The 18,574-nt window shown below is 50.7% G+C and overlaps 2 protein-coding genes across 13 annotated transcripts in view; both read right to left on the bottom strand.

The window, feature by feature from the left end:
* TMEM25 (transmembrane protein 25) overlaps nt 1-13,800 on the bottom strand; it is a 31,611-nt gene extending 17,811 nt beyond the window's left edge. For 3 of the 12 annotated variants that reach the window (XR_006410240.3, XR_003317779.4, XR_007189576.2), the window contains exons 1-11: nt 13,115-13,319; nt 12,536-12,847; nt 11,813-12,103; nt 11,475-11,606; nt 11,117-11,147; nt 10,861-10,961; nt 10,639-10,728; nt 10,174-10,489; nt 8,082-8,280; nt 5,792-5,895; nt 5,219-5,311 (exon numbers count right to left, since the gene is read on the bottom strand). Coding sequence is in view for 5 of the 12 variants with exons in the window: in XM_057316983.1 (XP_057172966.1) it covers nt 10,526-10,725; nt 10,861-10,961; nt 11,117-11,147; nt 11,475-11,606; nt 11,813-12,103; nt 12,536-12,847; nt 13,115-13,178 (1,131 nt within the window). In the remaining 7 variants the exon portion in view is untranslated. The other 9 variants (XR_006410245.3, XR_007189575.2, XR_006410241.3 and 6 more) reach the window with 9 other exon arrangements.
* A 133-nt stretch (nt 13,801-13,933) lies between these two features.
* TTC36 (tetratricopeptide repeat domain 36) lies at nt 13,934-18,386 on the bottom strand. Its single transcript, XM_026505646.4, has 3 exons — nt 18,199-18,386; nt 16,651-16,839; nt 13,934-14,228 (listed from the first exon to the last, which is right to left on the bottom strand). Exons 1-3 carry the CDS (start codon nt 18,314-18,316, stop codon nt 13,966-13,968), a joined length of 570 nt encoding a protein of 189 aa, XP_026361431.2. The 5' UTR covers nt 18,317-18,386; the 3' UTR covers nt 13,934-13,965.
* Nucleotides 18,387-18,574: the final 188 nt, after the last annotated feature.

The following is an 18,574-nucleotide window of genomic DNA, read 5'->3' as shown; positions in this document are numbered from 1 at the left end:
CCATCACGGCCTTCTTACACGTACGAGTGCTAGAGAGCACGTCAACGCTCTGCTTGGGGCTCATTTTAAATAGCAAAATCACCAGCAAGAAGCAGAAAACGGAGCAATACGTAGAACTTGTTTACAGTAGGAGAGCTGAAACCAGAAGGCAGAATGTCCCCTTTTCAGCCTCCGCAGGGAAGGTAAGTGTCGGGTGACTTAAATTTTTCACTGCTCTGAGCATGTCTGCAAAGGACTGTGAAAACACTGCAAGTACTGATTTGGGATAGCAAACATATCTCAGTGAGGAAGTGGATTCGCAAAGGCAGAATCTGCAAATAGCACGGAACAAGGATACTTCCTGCCCAAGTCACCTCTAACCAGCGGCCTTAGCCCATCTCGCTGCCCCAGCGCACGCAGAGCGGCCGTCCGGTGACCCTCACCAACACTGCTCGCCCTGTGCCCCTCTCTCTGCCTCAACACCTGTGCTTACTCCCTTCTATCTCCTTGCTCTGTGGCCCTAGAAAAAATCCAGTAACTTCTATTCCTCAGTTAACCAAGCTATGAAACAGTTACAATAAACACTAATTAACTGTTAGGCTTGTCCTGTGGGTAAAATTATGTGAAAAGATTAAGTGCCCCAAAATGTAATAGGTAGTAATTAATGTTACTAAGTATAAATTTTCAACTAGGCCTCTTAAGACTGCATTTGGCTACTTTCTCCCTACCCGGAGATCCTCAGTTTCCGTATCCCCCAAGGCAAACTGCAAAACCAATCTGCTTGCTGTGCTCTACCCATGATTCAGGAAGTCCCTCTTCTAACTAAACTTTTATGCAGACTATTTTCCTTGCTGGAAGTGTCCCTCACCTTCTCTGCTGATCCTAGGCTCTCAACATTTGGAAATAAACACTGAATGCCATATTTACATATCACTCCCTCCTTTAACCCTATACAATGACAGTAAAAGAATAATAATTTTGAAAAAGATATAGACCAGCATGGATAGCTAATAGGAAAGAAAATGACGGAAGACTAGGCAGCAACAATTTTGGAAGCTGGATAAGTGCTAACTGATTTAGTGGGGTGGGGGGAGCCTGATGTGCCTACAGAGGAGAGACAGAGAAACCGGTAAGAAGTGAGAAACATCGGGGGCGCCTGGGTGGCACAGCAGTTAAAGCGTCTGCCTTCGGCTCAGGGCGTGATCCTGGCGTTACGAGATCGAGCCCCACATCAGGCTCTTCCGCTATGAGCCTGCTTCTTCCTCTCCCACTCCCCCTGCTTGTGTTCCCTCTCTCGCTGGCTGTCTCTATCTCTGTCAAATAAATAAATAAAATCTTTAAAAAAAAAAAAAAAAAAAAAGAAGTGAGAAACATCACACTGCAGAACCCGGGGAAGGATCAGGGATTGAAACTGCCAGATATTTCTGGTGGCATGCATGCACGGTGGGGCTGAAAACAGGAGAATTGGTTGAAGGTGTGTAGAAGGCTTAGATCCCCAGAAATGTCCCCATCTGTGCCGCCTACCTTCCTATCCCCACAGAAGATAGTTACCTTTGAACCAGGGAGGCTCTGGACATGAGAACACCTATGCAACTACGAGGACAGCAGTAAGGGGCCATATTTAAAAGTGGATAAAATAGGAGTGAGCAATGAGACCCTCAGCCCTTTCCCATACTTATTTTACCTCCAAAGCAGAATATTGGATGAGTCCTCTCAGCAAACTGATCAGCCAAAGAGAAAAGACCTTTAGATACTGACATGGAGTCTTTAAGCACAGGTCCAGGTCCCTACCTCTCCATCAGCTTCCAATCAGCTTTCCGGTTATCTCATTCTTGTGTGTGTACACCTGTTTGCAACTCTCATTTTAAATACGAATGTACAGTCAGAGATCACCAGACTTTGAAGAAAGCCAGAAAAATAGAGACTAAAACTGGCAGAACAAAGCAAATCATAGAAACAAAGCAGGGGGGCGCCTGGGTGGCACAGCGGTTAAGCGTCTGCCTTCGGCTCAGGGCGTGATCCCGGCGTTCCGGGATCGAGCCCCACATCAGGCTCCTCCACTATGAGCCTGCTTCTTCCTCTCCCACTCCCCCTGCTTGTGTTCCCTCTCTCGCTGGCTGTCTCTATCTCTGTCAAATAAATAAATAAAATCTTTAAAAAAAAAAAAAAAAAGAAAAAGAAACAAAGCAGGTAAGCTAAGGGGAAAAAAATTAGTAATATTCATAAACCAGTTCTCAAACTTGGTTGCACATTAGAATCAACTGGAGTTCTTTTTTTTTCTTTTTTTTTAAAAGAGCGTGTGCGCAAGCAGGAGTAGGGGTGGCGGGGAGAACCAGAGGGAGAGGGAGAATCTTAAGCAGGCTCCGTGCCCAGCACAGAGCCCAATACAGGGCTTGATCTCAAGACCCTGAGATCATGACCTGAGTCAAAATCAAGAATTGGACACTTAACTGACTGAGCCACCCAGGTGCCCCCAACTGGAGATTTTCTGTTTTATTTATTATGCTTTTTAATTTTTTCAGTGAGCTCTACACCCAATATGGGGCTTGAACTCACAAACCTGAGATCAAGAGTCATATGCTCCACCAACTAAGCCAGCCAGGTGCCCCAACTGGAGATCTTTTAAAGAAAAGTTTCTTCTCTTGGGTCGCCTGGGTGGCTCAGTCAGTTAAGCATCTGCCTTCTGCTCAGGTCATGATCTCAGGGTCCCAGGATTGAGTCCCTCATCGGGCTGTTGCTCATCGGGGACCCTGCTTCTCCCTCTCCCTCTACCGCTCCCCCAGCTTGTTCTCTCTCTCTGTCAAATAAATAAATAAAATCTTTAAAAAAAAAAAGAAGGAAAAGTTTCCTCTTGCAGACAATACACCAAACTAATTAAATCACAATCTCTGCAGGTAGGATACAGAAACCGATATTTTTCTAACCTCTCAGATTATTTCAATATGCAGACAAATTTGAGAACTGCTGTTACAGAGAGACGGGCAGATTCCACATCCATGAAATCAGGAAACCTACAAAAGGAACATGAACACAGCAAGAAGCTATAACAAGTATAAACACTTACACACCTAATAACAGACCCTGAGAATATATAAAGCAAAAGTTGACACAATTGAAGGGAGAAATAGACAGTTTTACGATAATAGCTGGAAACTTTAATACCTCACTGTCAATAATGGATAGAACAATGAGACAGAAGATAAGTAAGGAAACAAAGGGCTTAAACAACACAGTGAACCAAACAGCTCTGATAGACATGGGCAGAGCACCCTGTCCAACAGCAACAGCACACTTCTCAGGGGCACATGGGACATTTTTCAGGACAGGTGATATGTTAGGCCACAAATTAAAGTCTCAATAGATTTTAAAAGGTAGATATCATACAAAGTATCTTCCCTGACCACAATGAGATGAAGTCAGAAATCAGTAACAGAAGCAAAACTGAAAAACCCACAAATTTGGGGAAATCAAACAATACAGTGTTAACCAATGGGTCAAATAAGAAATCACAAGGGAAATTAGCAAGTATTTAAACACAAATGAAAATGAAAACAGAACATACCAAAACGTACAGGATACAGGAAAAGCAGTGTTCAGAGGGGAATTTACATTAAAAAAAGATCGCAAATAGGGGCTCAGTTGGCTGAGCATTGCCTCTTGGTTTCAGCTCAAGTCATGATCTCAGGGTCCTGAGATGGAGCCCCAAATCGTATCAGGCTCAGTGAGAAGTCTGCTTGAGGACTCTCTCCCTCTGCCCCTCCCCCACTGGGCAGGCACTCTCTCTCAAATAAATATTTAATATAAATGAATGAATGAATGAATGAATGAATAAAAATAAAGATCTCACATAAACAATCTAACTTTATAAACTGAGGAACTAGAAAAAGAAGAACAAACTAACCCCAAAGCTGGCAGAAGGAAGGAAATGATAAAGATTAGAACAGAAATAAAGTATAGAAAAGAAAAAGAAAAAGAAAACCAACAAAATCCGGAACTGATTCTTCAAAAAGATTAACAAAATTAAAAAGCCATGGGGTAGGTGCCTGGCTGGCTGGCTGGCTAAGTCAGAAGAGGGGCTGATATTGATTTAAAAATTTTGATCTTGGGGGCGCCTGGGTGGCACAGCGGTTAAGCGTCTGCCTTCGGCTCAGGGTGTCATCCCGGCGTTCTGGGATCGAGCCCCACATCAGGCTCCTCCGCTGGGAGCCTGCTTCTTCCTCTCCCACTCCCCCTGCTTGTGTTCCCTCTCTCGCTGGCTGTCTCTCTCTCCGTCAAATAAATAAATAAAATCTTTAAAAAAAAATTTTGATCTTGGGGTTGTGAGTTCAAGCCCCATATTGGGTGTAGAGATTTCTTCTTTTTTTTTTTAAGATTTTATTTATTTATTTGTCAGAGAGAGAGAGAGTGCGAACAAACAGGCAGCTGCAGGCAGAGGGAGAAGCAGACTTGCTCCTGAGCAGGGAATGCGATGTGGGGCTCGATCCCAGGATGCTGGGATCATGACCTGAGCCGAAGGCAGACGCTTAACTGACTGAGCCACCCAGGGGTCCCTGTAGAGATCACTTCTATAAAAAAGAAAAAGAGGGGCACCTGGGTGGCTCAGTCGGTTAAGTGTCTGCTTTCAGCTCAGGTTGACTGAGCCCCACGTTGGGTTCCCTGCTCAGCAGCGAGTCTGCTTCTCTCTCTCCCTCTGTGATCTCTTTAGCTCTCTCAAATATATAAAATCTTTTTAAAAGAAAAAAAGAAAAAGACAAAAATAAAAACGTGTTTAAAAAAATGGAAAAGGCTGTAGCCAAATTGTCTAAAAAGAAGAAGAAGATTCAAATAACTAAAATCAGAAATGAATGTGGGGATAATACTACGAATTCTGCAGAAATAAAAAGTAGAGAGTATTATGAACAACTATATGCCAACAAATTGGATAACCATTGAGTAATATATAATTGTTAAGTCAATATGTGTACACAGAAACTAATATACAACTGTGTGTTAACTATACTTCAATTTTTTAAAAAGTACCTAAGGGGGGGTACCTGGCTGGCTCAAGTCAGTATACTATGAGACTCTTGCTCTTGGGGTCGTTCGTTTGAGCCCCACAGTGGAGTAGAGGTTGCTTAAAAAAAAAAAAAAAGTAGCTAAGGTCAGATCATGCAGGGCCTCCCAGGCAATAAGAAAGTTGAACAGATTAAAAAAAAAAGAAAGAAAGGAAGGTTATTACTGGCAATAACTCCTCACTCACGTGGAAGGTATGCAGCCCCTCCTGTCATGGCTTCATGATAAGCCCAGGATGCTTCCTTATCTTTTGATTGTGGGTTGGACCACGTGACTTGCCCTGGAAGGTGAAAAACAACAACAAATTGGTTAACCCAGATGAAATGAACAAATATTTAGAAACATAAAACGTACCAAGACTGACAGAGTAGAAAGTCTGAAAAACTGAGAGCTAATGAGATTGAATCAGTAGTCAAAATTTTTAAATCAAAGTAAAACAGGTTGCTGGTTGCCAAGAGGCAGGGAATGGGGGGGGGGAGAAATGAACTTTTTTTTTAGTTTAAATAAATTGAATTTTCTAAAAAGTAAAAGGTACAGAGCATGAAGCTTGTCAATTGTCATTTTAACCATTTTGACGTGTACAGTCAGTGGCATCGAGTCACCACCAGCTGGCTTCAGAACTTGTTCATCACCTCCGATTGAAACTTTGTTCCCATCAAACAGTAACTCCAGCCTTCCCCGCCCCACACCGCCGTCCCCAATGTTTGAATCTGTCTCTATGAATTTGCCTACGCTAGGTACCAGGCAGGCGGAATCATACCGAATGTGTCCTTTTGTGTCTGGTTTATTTCACTCAGCATGATGTTCTCAAGGTTCATCTCCAATGTAGCATGTGGCAAACAATTTCCTTCCTTTTTTAAAACACTGAATAATAAAAAATAATAATAAAATAAATAAAAGGGTGAATAATATTCCATTGTGTATATATACCACATTTTCTTTATCCATGCATCTGTTAATGGGCATTCGGGGTGTTCCCAGTTGGGGCTATCTACAAAGAACTGTTTTGAGTCCCTGTTTTGATTCTTTGGTGAATACACCTAGAAGTGCAATTGCTGGTAACTCCGTGTTTAACTTCTTGAGGAGCTGCCACACTGTCTTCCACGGTGGCTGCACCTTTTTACCTTCCCATCAGCAATGCACAAAGCAGAGCATTAATTTTTACAAGTCCTTATCAAAACTGCATCTCGAGGAAACAAAGTCCAGGTGGGAAAATGCAACCTGAGCTGGGCCTCCCCAAATGTTGGGCTGCTGTATATTCAAGGTCAAGGTAACAAGTGACGTATTATTATTGGAAGGTGAAGATTAAAGATTAGGTGACTGAAGTATATTAAAAATTGGTATTCTTTTCTAGGAAAGAGAACTGTCATGTCAGGTGCATATGAAATGCTTGAAAATTTCATGATCCTTAGAGCAAAAGGATTTCAGAAATATCAGAGAAGGAACTAGATCAGCAATCCCCTCTCAATATTTTATTATGAAAATTATCAAATAGTTTTGGAAGAATTATACAGTGAACCCTATATACCTACCACCTAAATCCTACAACTAACCTTCTGCTAAATTTGTTTTCTCAGGGATGCCTATGTGGCTCAGTCTCTTAAGCGTCTGCCTTCAGTTCAGGTCATGATCCCAGGGTCCTGGGATCGAGTCCTGCATCCTTGCTCAGCGGGGAGCCTGCTTCTCTCTCTGCCTGCTGCTCCCCCTGCTTGTGCTCTCTGTCTCTGACAAATAAATACAATCTTTAGTTTGCAACTTTTTTTATTTCTTAAAATATTTTATTTGTCAGAGAGAGAGCGAGTGCACAATCGGGGGGGGGGGTGGCAGGCAGAGGGCGAAGGAGGCTCCCCGCGAGCAAGGAGCCCAATGTGCGGCTCGATCCCAGGACTCTGGGATCATGACCTGAGCTGAAGGCAGATGCTTAACTGGCTGAGCCACCCAGGCACCCCATAAATAAAATCTTTAAATTTGTTTTCTCAGATATCCATCCCTCTATCCATTCATCAATCCATCTTGGGTTTTTGTTTTGTTTTACTTTTTTACTTTCAGAGTGAGAAAGGGAACACAAGTGGGGGGGTGAGGAGGGGCAGAGGGAAAGGGAGAAACAGACTCCCCGCTCGGCAGGAAGCCTCATGTGGGGTTTGATCCCGGGACCCTGAGATCATGATCTGAGCTGAAGGCAGAAGCTTAACTAACTGAGCCACACAGGTGCCCTTACCCATCTTGTTTTTTGATACATCTCAAAGGAAGTTGCAGACATCAATACACTGCACTTCTAAACACTTTGTGATGCATATAATTAACTGAAGTTCAATATTTATTTATGGTTCTTTTGTCAGGTGAAATTTGTAGTGAAATGTACAATCAAATTACCATTTTAAAATATTTTATTTATGGGGTGCCTGAGTGGCTCAGTTGTTAAGCATCTGCCTTTGGCTCAGGTCATGATCCCAGGTCCTGCGATCGAGCCCCACATTGGGCTCCCTGCTCTGCGGGGAGCCTGCTTCTCCCTCTGCCTGCTGCTCTGCCTGCTTGTGTTCTCTCTCTGCCAAATAAATAAAATCTTAAAAAAAAAGAATTAAAAAAGATTTTGAGAGTGAGGAAGAGAGCACAACTGGGGCGGGGGGGAATGGAGAGGCAGAGGGAGAAGCAGACTCCCTTCTGCGCAGGGAGTCCCGGGGCAGATGCTTAACCAACTGAGCCAATCGGGTGCCCCTACTGTCTGATAATGTTTATAACTACAGCTTTATTGGGGTGCCTGGCTGGCTCAGTTGGTAGAACGTGAAATTCTTGATCTCGGGGTTGTGAGTTCAAACCCCACCTTGGGGTAGAGTTTTTTTTTAAAAAATACAGCTTTATTGATATATAATTTGTACTTCATAAAGTTCACCCTTGTAAAGTGTACAGTTCAGTGGCTTTTGGTCTGTTCACAACATTGTGCAACGATCACCACTAATTCCAGAACATTTTCATCACCCCAAAAGAAACCCCATATTCACAAGCAGCCATTCCCCATTCTTCCCTCCCTCCAGTACCTGGCAACCACTAACCTATTCTGTCTCTGCAGATTTGCCCATTTTGGGCATTTCATATAAATGGAGTCACAGATGGTCTTCTGGATTTGGCTTCTTTCATTCAGCATGTTTTCAAGATTCGCCCAAGTTGTAATTTGGTAGGTTTTGACCTACATAATGAGCCAGGGCTGCTTCATCTGCATTTCTTTCATCACGTTCTCCAAGGGGTCTGGAACTCAACAAAGGAATAAGGAATCTGATCTAAGGGAGAACTGGAATACTAGTTTCAAAGTCCAGCCCTTTGCAAACGCTTGCGAAGACGGATTTGCCAGGAAGAACCCATCTTTCTGCTGAAGTAAGACCTTGAGGGCAGCTGAGGAGCACAGGGCTTGTAGCCTTGCCAAAGAACCATCGAAGGGGGGTTCCAGGACCTCCCAAAGGAAACAGTGGACGACAGTCACCAGAGCGAGGCACCCTGGCTTCTAAACGTTCTGGGGCCACAAAGCAGCTTACATGCAAAACCAGTAGACGCTGGGGCAGCGTCACCCACTCCCATGGAGCAAAATGCCCTACTGAACAAGAGAGAAGCAAGGGAGGTGGGCGGCAAACCCAGAGCTATGCAATCCAAGCGGATCTGTTGTTCAGAAAAGAATATAAATTTGCCCTCAAAAAACTCCTCTCATTTCTAAGGGTTTTTTTTTCCCCTTACGATTCTCCAGAATTTGGGGGGGGGGGCAGGTAGGAATCACAGCCTAGTCTGAGCCTTCTGTGCCTCTAACCAGGACAAAAGAGCTCAGTCTGGCTTAGCCACACTCCTGAGAGATGGGGTGTTGCCAAGTGAGACTCAGACGCTGGGTGGAGAGCTAGGATCTCTGCTCTGGCACTACCGAAATGGAAAGTGCCATTGAGAACAGTGTAATTGAAGAAATAACATTATTTATTTAAAAAAATAGAAGATCTGAAGCAAACAAGGTAAAGAGAGAAGATTCAACAGAACTGAGTAGTACACAGGGTACACAGATGTTTCCTCTATTCTGTACAATTTAAAGATTTCGTTTTAAAACCATAAATGAAGAAATGAAACAGACATGTAACATTCACTCAGTCAAGTTTATTAAATTTACTGTGTGCTCAGCACTGTCCTAGGCAGTAACATGAGAAAAATTATAAAACAAGGTATCAACAAGGGAAAAATATACTCTGCACTATAATAATTTGCTATCATTTCCATATTGCTTTCCAAAGAGTTCTTAGGTTGTTTTGGGGTATGTGGTCCCCCCCTTTCTCCATGTTCCCCTAAAAGCTTCTATTCCTGTCAAATAACGTGCCACTATGACCATCCCCTGAAGAACCGAGGGTGGGACAGGAAGAGCGGCTTCCTGCGGATGAGGCAGTCAGGGACTGGTCATGGGGTCCCATGGTGGGGAGGAGGGAGACAGGTTGAGAGGGAAACTCTCAACCCCGAGGGCTCAGGGCACTCACAGTGAATCAGAGGAAGGCCAGACTTGGGGAAGCCACAGAGAGGGCTCTGGGGCCCTCACTCACCCCTCCCCAGGGGGTTCTTAAAGTGCTAACACTGTAAGAAAAAGATGCATAGCTACATGCTGCATGGGTGCCACTGGAATTCCCGCCTCCCTCTTTTCCTCCTGACTTGTGCTAACACCAGGCCCTGGACTGCCAGCGCCAGGTCAATGGGGAAGTCTAGTGCCCCGTGGAGAAATGGAGAAGGTCCCATGTATAATGTATGATGCCCAAGAGGAGGCGGAGACAAAGAAGGGCAGAGAGACACGTAGCAAAAGGGACTGGTTTGTGCTTGGCCACTGCCCCTGGGCCGGAGGTTGGTTCCCGTGCAAAGGGCAGTTTGGTTCGATACAGCTATCAGGGTCCTAAATTTTCCCTGAGGGAACAAAGCTGCACAGCATGGGGAGGAAACTGAAGACATGCAGGGCCCTCCCTGTCCCCCCAACCGGGCACGCCCCCGTGCCTGCCGTACGAAGCGCGAAGAGTGCTGGTAGAGCAGGCCCAGGCCAGCAGGGCCCTAGCACACTCAGCTGCCCGATGACCTGCAAACACACCTGCACAAAGGGTGCCACCTGCCGGGGCACGCACGACAGTGAAGGCCCCCTACCTGAGTTAGAACAAGGGGCTGAGGTCCAGCTGGTGGCTCTGCCAAGACGCCTGTGCCCCCGAGGGTCAGATCCCAGTGAAAGACGTCATGTGGATGACACAGAGGGCGCCCCAGCCAGGAGGGCAAGCAAAAGTAGCAGGGGCATGACCTCTTCACAACGGCCATGGGGCCAGGCAGAGATAGCCTCGGAGGAGGAGGAGGGGGCCCGGGAGCCAAGAGGGCACTCCCCCATCTCACCCTGCTCAGAGCCAGATCTCATCACTGCTCACACTGGACACTCGATAGATATAGCCCAGCATGGGGAGCCGGATGAAACCTGCAGGGGCAAAGATGTCACGAGACGCAGTAAGCCTCACTGCCTGGAAGCTGGGAGAGCCCTCTCTGCCCGTGGAGACTCAGAGGCCTTGGCAGAAGCACAAGGGCTGGGGACGGCGGGGGAGGAGGGTTGGGCCCATGTCCCAGTACCTCGGCTGGTGAGGAGGCCACCGGGCTCCGGGTCCAGCAGCTCTGGGCGGCTGTTATTCTGAGCCATCTGCCGGTCTGCTGGCTTCCCTGCTGGGTGACAAAGGGGGTGGAGCCCAGGATGAGGAAGGGGCCTGAAGGGGCCTAGCCCCTCCTAAGTACCAGGGTCTCTCTTTTCCTCAGAAGAACCTCTGAAGATCAAGTAGGGGCAGACAGAGCGTGTACCTCTGGAATCCGGAGTGAGGTCATTGAGCTGAAGGTTGGACGGGAGGGACATGTTCTCCCGTGGCAGCCGCACGTTGTTGAGTTTCAGGTTGTTGGAGTCACTACGGGGCAGACACAGCTGGGGATACGCCCTAGCTCCAGCAGGCCCAGATTCCTGCTGTGGGGCCCATTCCAGAACTAGGGAGACCCCCGGTTTCCAGTGGTCCCCACGCTGCATCTCCAGTCGGCCCATCCAGCCAGCCCCAGGAAGAGTTACCTAGAGATCAGAGATGGGCGCCGGGAGGGGCCTGGGGAGAAAGAAACCACACACTTTCTCAGGCAGCCCACCCACTCTGGGCTCTGCCCCTACGCCCTTTCAGACCCAGGGCCCTCACGCAAGGGGTCTCTCCGACACCCAGCTTGGGCTCTGGGACAGCCTGAGCTCCCAGCACCCAGCCCTGCTACCTGAGGTGCATCCGGTTTTACCCACGCGCATGCCCAGGAAGACCTGTTCTGCCACTCGTCAGAGGTGACCTGTCCTGTCTAGTCCCCCGTGCTGCCCTTGCTGCTCCTCCCGCTCCTTCTCCCTGCTCCTCAGCCACCCTCACCGCCCCCCCCAACTGCTTTGGCCCTACCTTTCGTCGTCTTCTCTTTCCTGCAGACCAGGCAGGCCACCAAGGTGCTGAACCCCACCAGGGTGCCCAGGGCAAGCCCTCCAGCCACAATGATGCCCAGCAGTGGCACTTCCACTCGGGTGGCCAGAAGCCCTGCAAGGTGTCCTCTGGTTAGGTTCTAAGTGGGCAGGGCCCCCCAACTCTGAGAGGCCATAGGTACTACTCTGTCTTCCTTGGCCCAGGTGGTCGGCTCAGCTCATTCGCAAGACTCACCCAGAGGGCAGCTACTCTTCCCATTTCTGTACTGTGATCCTGCACCCACCTGAGGCTTTGCTGGGCCAGTTGCTGGCAGTGCTCACCCGGGGCCGGAAGCGAGGCGCTGGTGACACCCACGTCGTTGGTGGCTACCACGGAGAGGTTGTGTGCCAGGCTGCGGAGCTGCAGCTGCACGGTGTGGTTGGTGAGCCAAGGGTAGTTCTGGGCATCCAGCACCAGGAAGTCGGAGGCGTTGACAGTCACTGGCCCATCCTGGTCGATCCAGGTCACATTGGCAGGTGGGTTGGCACGCACCAGGGCAAAAAGGACAACCAGGAGGCCTGGACCCTGAGCTTCCTGGTACTTGGCCCCGACCTGGGCAATCTCTGGTTTAACTGGTGCAAAGCAGAAGCCAATATACTCTCACCACACCCCTCATACTCCTTGCCCTTTCGTCCCAAACCCAGAAGGGAGCCAGGAACTTGGACCTCTCCTCAAGGGGGCAGAGGGAAGCAGGATGGCTGGGTCTCCCCTCGAGGCAGCATTTCGTAGTGATTAACGGTAAAAACACTAGAACCAAAACGTCTGGATTTGAATCCTGGCTCTGCTTACTACCTGTAGGACTGCAGACATATTACTTAAGCAATCTATGGCTCAGTTTTCTCATTCATAAAATGGGGCTAACAATAATTACTTCATATGATTATCCTGAGGATAATGTGAGCTAATATTTGCAAAGTGCTTAAGTGTTTGTTAACGAGTCTATCAGGCTGCTGGGGGTCCTTGGGCAGAGAACCTCTCTCCCTGCCCACCTCAGGGGCACTCACATTGCACATTGAGGATGACGGAGGCATTGGCTGACTGGCCACTGCGGGGGTCCTGCAAGGAGCAGTTAAGCTCATGCTGGGCCCTCTGGGCAGTAACAGTGAAGGTGCTGGTGCCGCCAGAGAAGGCTTCCCCGCCCACGCTCAGCAATCTCGAGGTGCTGGCCTCCTGCAGCTGTCCATCCAGGTACCAGGCCAATCGGGGGGTTCCAAGCCCCCCTGTCACCCGGCAGGTGAAGGCGTGCCGTTCGTTCTCCCGAAGTGCCATCTCAGCCCAGGTCTGACCGTCAATTTCTGGTGCCAATTCCCCCCAACCTGGAACACAGCAGGGGGTTCTAGGGAGGGCTGGGGGAGGTGGAACTGGTCTGAGACCAGCAGGACATCCAGTTACAAAGGGGCAGCAGAACAAGAGCAGGAGCACCTAGATTCGCTCACCAGGAACTGGCTGCACCGTGAGTAGGTGGGTGAAGGGCACCCAGCTCTGGTGCTCTGGGGCCTGAAGCGGGTACCCAAACCCAAGGTGCGAGGAGGGAGGTGGGCTTGCCCTCCAAGTGCTTGGCCAAGGGGTGAACGGGGGTGTACCTGAGCTCAGAAGGGCTGGCAGGAGCAGCAGTGTGTGCGGGAGGGTGGCTGGGGGCTGCGCCATGGCGGCTCAGGCCGAGGCCCTAGGCTGCCGAGAGAAGGGGGCGGGCCTCGATGTAAGCCAGGTGACCGCAGGCAGGCTCCGTAATTCCTCCAGGAGTTTACTCTCCAGAAACAAAAATAAACGGTGCACCGACACACAAATGGAGACTGACCCGCAGTGGCGAAGGCAAGGACGCCCAGCGCGAAGGCCCGAGTGCAGCCCGCACACAGCCGCCCACCGGGCCGGCGCAGAACGCGGCGCAGCCTCCCGGGGACAAACAGGCGCCGGCCCGCAAGCGCAGAGACCGCTCGCACCCGCGCAGCCCGCACCGGATCCGACCCACGCGCGCGCACGCGCACACGCAGGCTCGCGGCGCAGTGCCCCTCCCCCAAAGGGACCGTCCCCTCGCCCGTCTCTCTCTAGCCCCTTCCTCCTGCCATCTGTCTCCCCACGCCCGCTTTCCACCCTCCGGGGACTAGGCGGAAGTGGGCCGGAGGGGCAGGGGTCCGGGCGGCGGGGGTCGCGAGGCAGCCCCGCCCCGCCCCCACCCCCCAGGGCGGCTCACCTGACGCCCTCCCCGCGCTCAGGACGAGCGACTGCTCAGGTCTGCGGGGCGCTGCAGTCCGCAGCGGGGCCGGGCGGTGCCAGGCAGGGCCAATCAACGCTCGAGCCCGGCCGGCCGGCCCCGCCCTCCCCGCCCCCCGCCCCCACCGCGGCTGACCGCCGAATGCCCTGCAGCACGGGGGCCGGCGGCTGGATTCAGACACCGGCGAGAGTTGGGGAGAGCCAGCAGCTTTATTGGGTCGGCTCAGCGGCCGTTGCAGGGCCCGCGCAGCTGCCTCATCACGTCGGCCAGCATGCGGTTGCACAGCGCGGCGTAGGGATTGAGCAGCACCAGCTGGCGCCGCGCGAACGAGCTCCCCAGCCGCGCAGCTCGCTCGAAGTCCCTGCGGGCGTCGTCGTCCCGGCCCTGCAGCCGCGCCAGGAGCCCGCGCTGCACGAAGCCCTGGCGGGCGGCGCGGCCCCGGCCGCCGCTCAGCGTCACGGCGCGCTCCAGGTCCTCCAGGGCGCCTGCGGGGAGGGCGGGCGCGAGGGTCAGAACCGCGGCTCTGGGGCTCGGCCACCCCACGGCCCGCCTGCTCTTGCTCCTCAGCTGTGTATCGTTCTTCCCACCGCATAGATGCAGACTGGAGAAGCTGGCAAGACTTGCCCGGGGTGCACAGCCCGTCTACGGGAGTCCCTATTACCTTTCACTATCCAATACACCAAAACACGAAGCGTGCTGGGACGCTTTTGAATGGTCACTAGGTTCATGAATCTGGCCCGTGGTCCAGCGGTAGCAGGCAGTCTATTCTGCTCGTACGCTATTAAGCGTCTATCCTGTGCCGGGTGACTGACTCTGAGTCTCCGAGTCTAAAAAAATTGTACTGAAAACCATTTCTTACAAATGCAATAAAATTCCTTTCTCTTTCTTTTCCTTCTGAAGGCGTTTCTCTCCTCTCATTCATTGTATGCTTTTTTTTTTCCCAAAGATTTTTATTTATTTATTTGACACAGAGAGAGACAGCCAGCGCGAGAGAAGGAACACAAGCAGGGGGAGTGGGAGAGGAAGAAGCAGGCTCCCAGTGGAAGAGTCCGACGTGGGGCTCAGGCTCATCCCAGAACTCCAGGATCATGCCCTGAGCCGAAGGCAGACGCTTAAGGACTGAGCCACCCAGGCGCCCCCATTGTTTGCTTTAAACCTGTTCTCCCTCTGACTGCCTTTCCTCATTCTCCATCTCCATGATCTTCATTATTTTGTATCTATTTTCAGTAAAGGAGATCTTGGACCAAGAGCTGGCCGCGGACATGGGCATTTTTATGTTCATCATTCTCATAAAATACTCGGATTAGGCATTAGAACTCTGAACTCAACCTCAGGCAGCCCGCTGGTATGTACCTTAGGGCCCAGCTGCAGTTTTTCTGGGCTCTGCCTCAGTTCACTCATGCTCTCTAGTCAGAAGGGCTGTCAGGGTGCTTAATGAACTCCAGCATCATCCTACAGACAGGCCCATCTCTGTCCTGTTTCTGTGTGTTTTGAGCCCAGAACCCAGCAGGGGCTATGCTCCCCAGGCCACCCAGACAGTTAAGAAGCTCTCTGATCACAGCGTTTCTGGGTTTCCCTCCAAGGAGCTGGTCTGGAGGAATTGCCTTTCTCCAGGCAGCATCAATCGCCTCTGTTCCTCTCTGGAGTTTTGGTCTGCAGCCTGTCCTTGGCTGCTTTTACAGCCTGGCCCAGCCCTGCCCGGTCCTGCCACAGCCAGGTAACAAAGCCCGGAAAAGGGGCCCTCGGTTCCCCACTGTTCCCAGAGTGGAGTCCAAAGTCCCCAGGCTGGCATTCCTTCACATCAGTCTGCCCTCTGGTCCCTAGCAAGGCCTTCTGTGTCCCATTGTCCCCACTGTAGAAGAACCCAAGTACAGCGGGTTTGATCCAGTCACTCCCTAGTCTCCCCAGTTAAAATCCTTTAATGATTCCCCATGTTTTTAAGACAGTCAACCTCTTCCTCACATTCCCGGTTCTTCACCATCAGGCCCCTATTTACTTCTCCAGGCTCTACTCTACCCTTCCATCCCTCCTCCTTCCAGCTAGCCCAGAGATCTGAAGTTTCCTCTACCTTTTCATGCCTCTGGACACCTACGGGCTATGCCTTCTCCCGCTCCCTCCCCTCCATCCAGCTACCTCCTACTCAGTCTTTAAAACTCACCCCTGGGGCACCTGGGTGTCTCAGTCAGGCCTCTGCCTTCAGGTCGTGATCCTGGGGTCCAGCCCCACATGGGGCTCCCTGCTCAGTGGGGAGTCTGCTTCTCATTCTCCCTCTGCCCCTTTCCCTGCTCGCTCTCTCTCAAATAAATAAAATATTTTTAAAAAATTAAAAAATAAATCAATCTTACCCCTCGGGGCAGATACCACGCTGAGCCCTCCCAACTTGTTAGACACATGATCAGAGTTAGTGTCTGTCCTTCCCCCACGAACTGTGAGCTTCAGAAGCACTATCCCAGGGGCATTCGGAGCACAGACTTGGGAGCCCTGCCACCTCGTTCAAATCCCAGCTCTGCTCTAGTTCCTTCGTCTGTAAAATGGAGGTTACAACAGCACACACCTTTTGGGGTTGTAGTAAGGATTAAGTGAGTTACTGTAGCTCACGTGGAAAGTGCTGGATGTCTGGCACAGGGTAATCGCTGTAAGTAGTCTGTCTCGCATGTCTGTCCTCAGCGCCTAGCCCACTGCTACAACGGTAGACTCTCATTACATGTTTGTTAAATAAAGGAATGGAACGCAATCTCTTCTGATTTTCACAATCGCCCTGAGATTAGCAGGGCCCGTAAGGTATGGCTTACAAGTAAGAACACAGGTTCCGGAAGAGTTTAGTGACTCCGCAGCCCCACAAGCACTTCATCTCTGGTCTGTGGACTCCAGGGCCCCCCTGCAGAAGCTCTGGGGCGCCCCCCTCACCTGCCACATCTCCTTGGAGTCGGCGGGCCTGGGCCCGGTTGTTGTAGGCAGATGCCCTCTCCGGCAGCAGGTTGATGGCTTGGCCAAACCTCTCCAGGGCTGTGCTGAGGTCGCCAGCCTCGGCGGCCATCACCCCCTGCAGCTCCAGGGCCTTGGACTGCTCCAGCTGGGCTCTCGGGAAAAGGCTATCTGTGTGAGGGAGGGAGCCAGGAGGGGACAGGTATACAGTTGGGAGCAGGAAGGAAAAGCCCCCTTGGGCTTTAGAAAGCTGGGGCCTGAGCAGGAGCTGAGGGGGCAGGGATGTAGGTCACGGCAGGGGTCAAGATGCAGTGAGTGGGCAGGGGGAGCTGAGGTCACCAAGGCTGAGAGCTAGCACTGAGTTCCAAAGGGACCTGGGAAAGGGACTTTGTCGGCTCATTGCCAAGAGAATGAAGCCCAAACTCAGCCCGGTAGCTAAAGGACTTACTCAAGGTCACACAGCTCCTAAATGCACAGCTTGGATTTGAACCCATGTCTTCCTGGCTCCTTATTCCGTCCCCATTTTGTTCTATTATACTGCCTCCAACCCGAAGACCACCAAGACATACTCAGGCAATGAAAATTACGTCCGACCTATCCCTCAGCTTTTCAGACTGAAGCTTCCCTAAGACCTAGGCTTCACTCCTTTAGAAACAAAGGTCATCGAAAACTAACGGGGGAGGGGGTGGCGCCTGGCTGGCTCAGTAGAGCATGTAACTCTTTTTTAAAGATTTTATTTATTCATTTGACACAGAGAGAAAGACAGCCAGCGAGAGAGGGAACACAAGCAGAGGGAGTGGGAGAGGAAGAAGCAGGCTCCCAGCGGGGCAGGGAGCCTGATGTGGGGCTCGATCCCAGAACGCCAGGATCATGCCCTGAGCCGAAGGCAGACGCTTAATGACTGAGCCACCCAGGCGCCCCAAGCATGTAACTCTTGATCTCGGGGTCATGAGTTCAAGCCTCATGTTGGGCATAGAGCCTACTTAATTAAAACAAAAACCAAAAAACTCCTGATGGGGATAGAACTTCGCCCCATTAGCGACTGAAGGAAGGGCCAGTGAGTGCCTCCACTCCGGCGGGATTCGCTCAGGGCTGCGTCTGTAAAGGTGTGTAACGCTGAGCATTTGCTTAGGTGCTTCATGCTGAGGTCGGAACTTTTCAACTGAGCCGCCCCTGCCCTTCCATTATGTGTGGAGTGAAATGCCCTGTCATGACAAAGATGCGAGTCGAGCAGCTCTCCACCCTTTCCCCCAGCACAGCTGAGCCTGGATTATGGATTACGGGGTGAGTTAAGGGCTGAGGTTAAGTTCAGAGGCATGAGGGCTGAAGGACAGACAAACCACGACTTGAGCTCCTCTTGGCAGAGGAACTCTTGCCAAGCCTCCGCCAGTGCACTAAGGATCAGCCGACCTCTCGCATTCCAACCTCATCGTCCAAGGGTCATGGAACAAGGGGTCTTGTGAGACCACTGTCGCACCACCGCAGTGAGGCCAGCCAGTGTGGAGCACTGTAGTCCAAGGTCAAACTTACCTTCACCTACTTCTGCCTTCTCCACTTCCTCTCCCACGTCCAACCCAACAAGGTCTCCAAATGGGGTGTCAGGGTTGAAGATGGCCTGCAACACTGCCTGGTCATTTGGAGTCCCCATGGTGCTCAACTCCCAAGTCCCAAAAGGTGACTCAGGACAGAGGAGGGAGGAAGGGGTGGGGGCTGAGCCTGGTGGCCAGCTGATCTAGAGGGCAGAGGTTCTGTTTGAGGTCCATCCCCCATGAGGAGTGTCTTCCATTCCTTGGCTGTAGTGTAAACTCAACCTCATTTGGCCTGGAGTTAGCAACTCTGGCTTGGCAGAATATTTACAAATAGTTCTCAACTGCCTTCTCACCCCCACCCCAGTTTTAGGGGGAGC

The sequence above is a fragment of the Ursus arctos genome, unplaced genomic scaffold, assembly GCF_023065955.2.
Source record: "Ursus arctos isolate Adak ecotype North America unplaced genomic scaffold, UrsArc2.0 scaffold_22, whole genome shotgun sequence".
NCBI classification, from domain to species: domain Eukaryota; kingdom Metazoa; phylum Chordata; class Mammalia; order Carnivora; family Ursidae; genus Ursus; species Ursus arctos.
The sequence above is the reverse complement of the archived record's forward strand: the minus strand, read 5'-3'. Positions and strand labels throughout refer to the sequence as shown.